Source organism: Blennius ocellaris (assembly GCF_963422515.1).
Source record: "Blennius ocellaris genome assembly, chromosome: 12".
NCBI classification, from domain to species: Eukaryota; Metazoa; Chordata; class Actinopteri; order Blenniiformes; family Blenniidae; genus Blennius; species Blennius ocellaris.
The window spans coordinates 27,495,799-27,506,577 of record NC_137661.1 but is presented as its reverse complement, the minus strand read 5'-3'; the positions used below and the strand labels follow the sequence as shown (position 1 = coordinate 27,506,577).

Genomic DNA, 10,779 nt, shown 5'->3' with positions numbered 1-10,779 from the left:
ACCATGCTATTGCTATGCTATCACCATGTTATTGCTATGCTATCACTGTTATCACTAGGCTATTGCTAGCCTATCACTATGCTATAACCATGACTGACAGCTCCTGCAGCCAATCAGCAGTCTAACTCCTCCCAGTCAGAACGTCTCATGTTCTCTCTGACAGGAAGTTGTTATGATGAAACAGGGTCAGAAAGAAGCTCCAGGTTGATTTATTTTTCTAATAAGTTTTAAAAATTGATTTATAGAGAATTTAAGAGCGACTGTAGACGCCAGAACAGCAGCGGACGACTCCTTTAATGTGACGTCAGACACTGTCGCTGGGTCGTCGTCAAGTTTCATTGTTGCTGTAATCTTAAAATAAAACAAAATTCATATGACATGACAGAAGAAATGACAAGATAAGTGATCACCACACACACACACACACACACACACACACACACACACCCTGACAGGGGAATCCACGGCGGTCTCAGCAGCTTAATCCTTGTTTTTCATCTCCGTCACTCGTCACTTTCAGCATCTTGACATTTGGTTGACGTGTCTGTTGATTTTCTCCAAATCCGCCTCTGTGGAGCTTTTTTTTTTTTTACAACTGACCTGGACCCAGAGCGTCAGAGACCAGCAGTACAGTGACGTCACGAACCCTCTGCTAGAATCCAGCCTCATGTTTGGGTTTTACTTTCCTCGTGGCTAAACATCGCCACCTGGTGGTAAGAGGGGGTAGTGTTAGGACCTTTCAGTGTCATTATTATCATTAGGTGTGTGTGTGTGTGTGTGTGTGTGTGTGTGTGTGTGTGTGTGTGTGTGTGTGTGTGTGTGTGTGTGGTGCTGCAGTCGAAACATGGATGGGTGTTGACAGAGAGAGACAGAGAGAGAGAGAGAGAGAGAGAGAGAGAGAGAGAGAGAGAGAGAGAGAGAGAACAATGGCCAGCATAAGGAGCACAACCCTAACAGCTGCTAAGCCCAAAATCTCAACACACACACACACACACACACACACACACACACACACACACACACACACACACACACACACACACACACACACACACTGAAAGGAGGCCCATCACATGTTCTGCTCCGGCCGTCACAAAGACCAGCAGTGATTGGTGAAGGAAAGAGAGACAAGAGAACGATGGAGGTGAACTTCCTCCGGTAGAACTGCCGAGCGCCGCCATCGCGCCGCCATCGCGCCGCCATCAACACTTCACCTCCAGTCCTCCAGAACCTCAAGGAACCACGAGGAACGATTTTCCTACGTCCTTCCTGGACGTCATCTGAACTTCCTGTCTGGACATCACATGAACTTCCTGTCTGGACGTCATCTGAACTTCCTGTCTGGACGTCACGTGAACTTCCTGTCTGGACGTCACGTCACATGAACTTCCTCTCTGGACGTCACATGAACTTCCTGTCTGGACTTCACCTGAACTTCCTGTCTGGACGTCACGTGAACTTCCTGTCTGGACATCACATGAACTTCCTGTCTGGACGTCACGTGAACTTCCTGTCTGGACATCACCTGAACTTCCTGTCTGGACGTCACGTGAACTTCCTGTCTGGACATCACATGAACTTCCTGTCTGGACGTCACGTCACATGAACTTCCTGTCTGGACGTCACGTGAACTTCCTGTCTGGACGTCACCTGAACTTCCTGTCTGGACGTCACCTGAACTTCCTGTCTGGACATCACATGAACTTCCTGTCTGGACGTCACGTCACATGAACTTCCTGTCTGGACGTCACGTGAACTTCCTGTCTGGACGTCATCTGAACTTCCTGTCTGGACGTCATCTGAACTTCCTGTCTGGACATCACATGAACTTCCTGTCTGGACGTCATCTGAACTTCCTGTCTGGACGTCACATGAACTTCCTGTCAACTTATACCAACTTCTAGCAAGTTATTCCAATTTATATAAACTTTTAGCAACTTCTTGCAACTTACACCAACTTATTTGAACTTCAAGCAACTTCAACAAACTTATATAAACTTTTATCAACTTATGTTAACTTATAGCAACTTCTATTAACTTTTAGCAACTTCTAGCAACTTCTATTAGCTTCTAGCAACTTATATTAACTTCTTGCAACTTCTATTAACTTTTAGGAACTTATATTAACTTATACTAATTTCTTGCAACTTATATTAACTTCTAGCAACTTATATTAACTTTTAGCAACTTCTAGCAACTTCTTGCAACTTATATTAACTTATAATAACTTCTTGCAACTTATACCAACTTTTAGCAACTTATACCAACTTATATGAACTTCAAGAAACTTCTAGCAACTTATATTAACTTCTAGCAACTTATATTCACTTATATCAACTTCTATTAACTTATACTAACTTTTTGCAACTTCTAGCAACTTCTATTAAGTTCTACTAACTTCTGGCAACTTATATTAACTTCTAGCAACTTCTAGTAACTTATATTAACTTCTAACAACTTCTAGCAACTTGTATTAACTTTTAGCAACTTATATTTGCATCTATCAACTTATAATAAGTTCTAGCAACTTCTAGCAACTTATATTAACTTCTAGCAACTTGTATTAACTTCTAGCAACTTGTATTAACTTCTAGCAACTTGTATTAACTTCTAGCAACTTATATTAACTTCTAGCAACTTGTATTAACTTCTAGCAACTTGTATTAACTTCTAACAACTTCTAGCAACTTCTATTAACTTCTAGCAACTTGTATTAACTTCTAACAACTTCTAGCAACTAATATTAACTTCTAGCAACTTATATTAACTTCTAGCAACTTATATTAACTTCTAGCAACTTGTATTAACTTCTAACAACTTCTAGCAACTAATATTAACTTCTAGCAACTTGTATTAACTTCTAACAACTTCTAGCAACTTATATGAACTTCTAGCAACTTCTAGCAACTTGTATTAACTTCTAGCAACTTATATTAACTTCTAGCAACTTCTAGCAACTTCTATTAACTTCTAACAACTTCTAGCAACTTATATTAACTTCTAACAACTTCTAGCAACTTCTATTAACTTCTAACAACTTCTAGCAACTTATATTAACTTCTAGCAATTTGTATTAATTTCTAACAACTTCTAGCAACTTATATTAACTTCTAGCAACTTATATTAACTTCTAGCAACTTCTAGCAACTTCTATTAACTTCTAGCAACTTCTAGCAACTTATATGAACTTCTAGCAACTTGTATTAACTTCTAACAACTTCTAGCAACTTATATTAACTTCTAGCAACTTGTATTAACTTCTAACAACTTCTAGCAACTTATATTAACTTTTAGCAACTTCTAGCAACTTCTATTAACTTCTAGCAACTTCTAGCAACTTATATTAACTTCTAGCAACTTGTATTAACTTCTAACAACTTCTAGCAACTTAGATTAACTTCTAGCAACTTGTATTAACTTCTAACAACTTCTAGCAACTTATATTAACTTCTAGCAACTTCTAGCAACTTATATTAACTTCTAACAACTTCTAGCAACTTATATTAACTTCTAGCAACTTATATTAACTTCTAGCAACTTCTAGCAACTTGTACTAACTTTTAGCAACTTGTATTAACTTGTAGCAGCTTTTAGCAACGTATACAAACGGATATCCACTTATATGCACGAACACCAACTCATGATAAACTAAATGAACTATTAACTGACACCAAGTAAAGACTCACAGTTGGAACAATTTGATGATGAAGGAATAAAGTATTTTTTCTTTCTTTGATGAAGTTTCCAGTTCAGTTTGTCAGAATAACTTGTGAGATCCTGAAGTCTGAGGAAAGAAACTATTCCAAATATCTGAGGAGCAAATATGAGGAGGGAGGAGAGGAGAAGAGGGGGAGGGAGAGGAGGGATACAGTTAGAGAGAGGGGGAAGAGAGGAGGGAGGAGGGAGAAGTGGGAGGAGAAAGAGAAGGGGAGAGAGGGAGGGAGGGCGCGAGGGAGGAGAGAGGGAAAGAAGAGGGAGAGGGGGAGGGAGAAGAGGGAGGGAGGGAGGATAAAGAGAGGAGGGAGGGAGATAAAAAAGAGGAGAGAGTGAGGGAGGGAGGGAGAAGAAGGAGGAGAAAGAGAAGGGGAGAGAGGGAGGGAGGAAGAGAAGAGGGAGGAGAAAGAGAAGGGGAGAGAGGGAGGGAGGGAGGGGAAAGAGAGGAGGGAGGAGAGAGGGAGAGAAGAGGGAGGAGAAAGAGAAGGGGAGAGAGGGAGGGAGGGAGAGAAGAGGGAGAAGGGGAGGGAGAAGAGGGAGGGAGGGAGAAGAAGGAGGAGAAAGAGAAGGGGAGAGAGAGAGGGAGGGAGAGAAGAGGGAGAAGGGGAGGGAGAAGAGGGAGGGAGGGAGAAGAAGGAGGAGAAAGAGAAGGGGAGAGAGGGAGGGAGGGAGAGAAGAGGGAGAAGGGGAGGGAGAAGAGGGAGGGAGGGAGAAGAAGGAGGAGAAAGAGAAGGGGAGAGAGAGAGGGAGGGAGAGAAGAGGGAGAAGGGGAGGGAGAAGAGGGAGGGAGGGAGAAGAAGGAGGAGAAAGAGAAGGGGAGAGAGGGAGGGAGGGAGGAGAAAGAGAGGAGGGAGGAGAGAGGGAGAGAAGAGGGAGAGGGGGAGGGAGAAGAGGGAGGAGAAAGAGAAGAGGGAGGAGAGAGGGAGGAGAGAGGGAGGGGCTGCGGGCTCAGTGCGCCCCGGACACGGAGAGAGGAGGAGGCGGAGGAGGAGAACCGGAGCGAACAGCGGAGAATGGAGACGAGTCCGTCCGCCCGGCGAGCTCTGAGCGCGGCGAGCGACGAGAGCCCACGCGCCCGGTCGCTGCCGGAGCCCGCGTGCTGAAACACACCGGGAGGAGGAGGGGGGGGGGGGGGGGTCGGCGGCGGCGGCGGCGGCGGCGGCGGGGGATGGCCGATCCTCTGCGGAGGACTTTACTCGCCAAACTCCGGGGGAAGAAGTCCAGGAAAGGAGCGGCGGTCGGCGGCGGCTCGGGCTCCGCGGCTCCGGCGGAAGAAGGCGGCGGCGGCGGCGGCCTCGAAGGTAACGGAGGAGTCGGTGAGCGGGACGCCGAGCTCCCGCTGGCGGGGCCCGGGCCCCGGAGGAGCCCCCCCCGAGGAGCCCGGAGCCCCGCCGGGAGAATGAGCACGTACGACAACTTTGTCGACGGGGGCCCGGGGCCGCCCGGGGGGGTGGCGGCGGTGGACCGGGTACCACCGGTACCGGTGCCGGGGGCCACCGGCTCCGGGAGCTGGATCATAGTAGCGGGGGGGCCCGGCTCCCGCAGCGGGGGTATAGTCCTGAGGGGGACCGTCAGCTCGGTGGTGGTCCCGGGGGGGACGGTTCGGGTGGATGAGCAGGTCCAGGGGCCCGGGGGAGCAGACGGGACCCCCCGCGGTTCCGGGCCTGGCCCCACTGACCCGGCCCGGCCCCCCCACTGCGGGCCCCAGGTCCACACCCGGCTGCTGGTGTCGGTCCCCAGGCCGCGTCCCGGCGGGGACTCCATCGGGTTCGGGAACAGCTCCGGCCGCGTCCTGTACCGGGTCCAGCTGGGGACCCGGTCCGGGGAGGACCGGGGGGGTCCCGACGGGCAGACGGCGGGGACCGGCGGGGGACGCACCCGCGACCGGGGCCCCGACAGCGGGCCGGGACCCCGTCCGGACTCGGACTGCGCGGGGGTCTGGTACCGGAACCACGTGTGGACCAACGTGGAGGAGAGCGTCCTGATCCGGAGCCTGGAGGGCTACGAGCCGGACTGTGGTGGGGGGGCCCCCGGAGCGCCACGGAGCCCCACCTTCTTCCCCACGCAGTTGGAGATATGGGACCAGAACCGGGACTCCGGGTCCGGGTCCGGGTCCGGCCCCGAGGCCCTGGGGTTCCCCCCGGACAGCGACGACGAGGACTACTACGACAACCAGATCCTGCCCTTCTACGAAGCCCTCGGGCCGGACCCCAACGGAGACGGGCCGTCGGGGTCCCCGGACCTCCCGGGTCCGGACCCAGATGGGGACGGACCGTCGGGGTCCTCGGACCCCCCGGGTCCGGACTCCGACGGTCCCGGCGCCCGGGAGACGGACCGGCTGAGGAACCAGCTGAAGGAGGCGTACTACCTCCTCATCAGTGCCATGAACGGGATCAGCCTGGACCTGCAGCAGACCGGGGGGGGTCCAGGTGAGGAGCAGGAGGCCGGGGGGGGTCCAGGTGAGGAGGAGCAGCGGGCCGGGGGGGGTCCAGTTCCGGGACGGCCCACGTCCTCCTGCAGCAGTCTGAGCTCCCATCAGTCGTTCAGGAACCTGGACAGTGACTCCTGGTCTTCCGGGGGAGACCCAGACCCCCTGCTGCTGGGGGTTCCGGGTCTGTGTCTCTCGGGGGGTCCGGGTCTCTCGCGGGGTCCAGGTCTCCGGGGGGGGCGGAGCTGCAAGAGCGAGACCGACCTGTGCGTCGTCCGAACCAAACCCAGGTTCCCGCGCTCCGCCAGCGACGGCGCCATCGGCCGCCTGGGCCGACCGGCGTCCCGCCGCCGCCCCCGTCCCGCCGGACCCCCGGACGTAGACCTTTATTTTCCCGACGCAGCGGTGGGAACACGGCCTGCGGGACCCGGGGGACCCGGTGGACCCGGGGGCCCCGGATCAGGTGAGGCGTCAGAATTGCAGGAGGCCTTCACGGTCGCCGGCGGTTCCGTCGCCAGCCTCGCCGAGTCTTCGGACAGCAACACGGAGGCGCCGGCGCCACAGGACCGGGATCCCAAGCGGGACCGGGACGCCAAGCGGGGTCCGAGCCAGGTCCCAGTGCCGGGGACCAACTGGCCCCACAAGGGCCACGGGGTCACCGTCAACAAGATGCAGGACTGGATGCACCGGGGCCGCCTGCTGTCCTCCGAGATGAAGCAGCGCATCGAAGGCTCGGCTCTGCCCCGTGGCGGGGGCCAGGACCAGAACCAGAACCAGGACCAGGGCCAGGACCAGAACCAGGACCAGGACCAGGACCGAGCCGGTCCCCTGCCTCACCCCGGAGGGACCAAGTCTCTCAGGAACAGGTCTCCGTCGCTCCAGCAGCAGCCAGGTAGGACGGCCCCCCACCGCCTGCAGTCTTGGTCCTCCTGTGGACGCAAAGCGCCGGGACGAGACTCCTCAGTCCTCCAGCTGTCCTCCAGCTGTTCCCCCCACTGTCCTCCAGCTGTCCTCCAGCTGTTCCCCCCGCTGTCCCCCTGCTGTCCTTTCCAGGGTTCTAACTGGTGGCGGTTCTGTCTTTCACTCATAACACCGAATTAACCACGTCTAACCCTGCTGGTAGGCTCTGTGTGTGTGTGTGTGTGTGTGTGTGTGTGTGTGTGTGTGTGTGTGTGTGTGTGTGTGTGTGTGTGTACACATCCCATAATATTCCATCATGACCTCGATGCAATGTGGCGTTCTGATTCTGTGCTGAAGTTCAGTTTGTAGAAACATGAAACCATCTGCATCAAGAAACCACTGACTACAACCTGCAGGTACTACAAGTACTGCAGGTACCTTAGGTACTTTGTCCTGTAGGTACCTTGTCCTGCAGGTACCTTGTCCTACAGGTACTGTAAGACAAGGTACCTGCAGCTACTGTAGGTAGTTTGTCCTACAGGTGCTTTAGGTACCTTGTTCTGCAGGTACTGTAGGTACTTTGTCCTGCAGGTACTGCAGTACAAGGTGGAATCCCATTCAGCCAGTGAACCGGTGAGCCGGGTGTTGTAGCGCTGACGTCCAGTACTGCAGTCATGTTGACCTCAAAGCTGAAGATCAAAGTACAAGTGAAGTTTTAAAGTAATACTTCGTCTTCAGTCCTGGAGATTCTGTAAAGTGAAGCGTTGGTTTGATTCCCTGGTTCTAATCTGACCTGGTCTGAATGTTTACAGCTTCTCCAGACTGTGTGTGTGTGTGTGTGTGTGTGTGTGTGTGTGTGTGTGTGTGTGTGTGTGTGTGTGTGTGTGTGTGTGTGTGTGTGTGTGTGTGTGTGTGTGTGTGTGACATGTTGGCAGACAGTCAGTGAACCTGGAGCCTCAGAGTCTTAAAGCCACGGCGTCGTTTCCTGTTTGCATTTAGTTCAACCTGGAGCCTGAATTCATGTTCGTCCTCGTTCAATGACTCGTTGATTAACTGGAGCTTTTATTCTGATAAATAGATTCCTCTTGGTGCTTTTATTCTGATAAATAGACTCCTCTTGGTGCTTTTATTCTGATAAATATAAATCAGAATTAGACCCACTTGGACAGACGAGTGTCTTGTTAAGACACTCGTCAGTTTAATTCTGTCCTGACTTCTTCTTTCACTACGGAGTCAAAACTCGTCCTACGATTCAGGCCATGTTTACATGTACCTTTCAAAATAAAGGTCTTGGTTTACACTGACTGCAGGTCCAGCTGGTTCAGAGCAGCCAGACCTGTAGGGGGCAGTGTGGCGAGAAGCATGGAGCCGTGACGGCCTGAAAAATAAAACCAAAAAAAACCCAAATGACTAATTGTGAGGTAAAGTTCTGCCTCCGTCCTTCAGAGGAAACCAGAGACACAGATTTTATCTGGACCTGGAGTCTTCCCTGCTAGACGATTCCCAGATAGACGATTCCCTGCTAGACGATTCCCAGATAGACGATTCCCTGCTAGACGATTCCCTGCTAGACGATTCCCAGATAGACGATTCCCTGATAGACGATTCCCTGATAGACGATTCCCTGCTAGACGATTCCCAGGTAGACGATTCCCAGGTAGACGATTCCCAGATAGACGATTCCCAGATAGACGATTCCCTGCTAGACGATTCCCAGATAGACGATTCCCGGATAGACGATTCCCTGATAGACGATTCCCTGCTAGACGATTCCCAGATAGACGATTCCCGGATAGACGATTCCCTGATAGACGATTCCCTGATAGACGATTCCCAGATAGACGATTCCCTGATAGACGATTCCCGGATAGACGATTCCCTGATAGACGATTCCCTGATAGACGATTCCCTGATAGACGATTGTTTTATTTCTGCTGCTTTAAGAAAAAAAAGAAAGTAAATTGTTTGTTATATTTCAGTGACCGAGGATGAATGTTGAGGAGGAAGTGATGAGGACAGTGGACAGTGTTGAGGACAGTGATGAGGACAGTTGTCCCAGGACGCCTTGTTGAGGAGAGTGATGAGGACAGTTGTCCCAGGACGCCTTGTTGACATGTGATGCAGCTAAAAGGAAAGAATCCTCATCTGCATTAGAATGAGTCCAAACAGGAATGTGTGTCTCCAGGAGTCGTCCCCTCTGAGGACACTGAGTAGAGGACAGAACTGTGGGTTTGACTCTCCTCATTGGAGGAGTAGAAAGAACTGAGAGAAAGACAGACAGAAAGACAGAAGAGGCTGAAGTGGAGCAGCTGATCTGATTTTACACTTCAGGACGATATTTTCTAGTCATTTTGATTTATATGTGGCTTCAACTAGTGTAAAGTAGTGCAAATGATGGTGTGTGTGTGGGAGGACAGGGAGGACTGATGGTGACGGTGGAGGGATACGGTGATGGTGTAGGGTGACGGTGGAGGGATATGATGGAGGGATACGGTGGAGGGATACGGTGATGGTGGAGGGATACGGTGGAGGGATACGGTAATGGTGGAGGGATATGGTGACGGTGGAGGGATACGATGGAGGGATACGGTGGAGGGATACGGTGAGGGTGGAGGGATACGGTGGAGGGATATGGTAATGGTGGAGGGATATGGTGACGGTGGAGGGATACGGTGGAGGGATACGGTGATGGTGGAGGGTGACGGTGGAGGGATACGGTAATGGTGGAGGATATGGTGACGGTGGAGGGATACGGTGGATGGATATGATGGAGGGATATGGTGACGGTGGAGGGATACGATGGAGGGATACGGTGGAGGGATACGGTGAGGGTGGAGGGATACGGTGACGGTGGAGGGATACGATGGAGGGATATGGTGGAGGGATACGGTGACGGTGGAGGGATACGGTGATGGTGGAGGGATACGATGGAGGGATATGATGGAGGGATACGGTGACGGTGGAGGGATACGGTGACGGTGGAGGGATACGGTGACAGTGGAGGGATACGATGGAGGGATATGATGGAGGGATACGGTGACGGTGGAGGGATACGGTGACGGTGGAGGGATATGGTGACGGTGGAGGGGATACGGTGGAGGGATATGATGGAGGGATACGGTGACGGTGGAGGGATATGGTGACGGTGGAGGGATATGGTGACGGTGGAGGGATATGATGGAGGGATATGGTGACGGTGGAGGGATTTGATGGAGGGATGTGGTGACGGTGGAGGGATATGATGGAAGGATATGGTGACGGTGGAGGGATATGATGGAGGGATGTGGTGACGGTGGAGGGATATGATGGAAGGATATGGTGACGGTGGAGGGATATGGTGACGGTGGAGGGATATGGTGACGGTGGAGGGATATGGTGACGGTGGAGGGATATGATGGAAGGATATGGTGACGGTGGAGGGATATGGTGACGGTGGAGGGATATGGTGACGGTGGAGGGATATGGTGACGGTGGAGGGATACAGTGACGGTGGAGGGATACGGTGGAGTGATACGGCCGCCGGCTGTAAAACAGGCGCCGGGTTCTGGAATGCGGCTCGTGTCACGACTCGCCTGCTGCAGTTATGAAAGACCCCTGAAACACGGCGGTGAAGCGGCTCTGAGGCGTCCAGACGCCACTTCCTGCTTCTAAAACACCTTTTCCTAAAGTAGTCCTCTCAATGTTCTTCCCCTGCTACTGTAACTGTAACTGTAACTGTAACTTAACTGTTACTTGTC

At 51.9% G+C, this 10,779-nt stretch overlaps 1 protein-coding gene across 1 annotated transcript; it reads left to right on the top strand.

Annotated features, from left to right (window-relative positions):
• Positions 1–4,882: 4,882 nt before the first annotated feature.
• On the top strand, positions 4,883–7,203 carry LOC308137591 (uncharacterized protein; the record flags this gene model as incomplete). Its single annotated transcript, XM_080506343.1, has 3 exons — positions 4,883–6,143; positions 6,207–7,034; positions 7,196–7,203. 3 exons carry the CDS (start codon positions 4,883–4,885, stop codon positions 7,201–7,203), a joined length of 2,097 nt encoding a protein of 698 aa, XP_080362469.1.
• Positions 7,204–10,779: the final 3,576 nt, after the last annotated feature.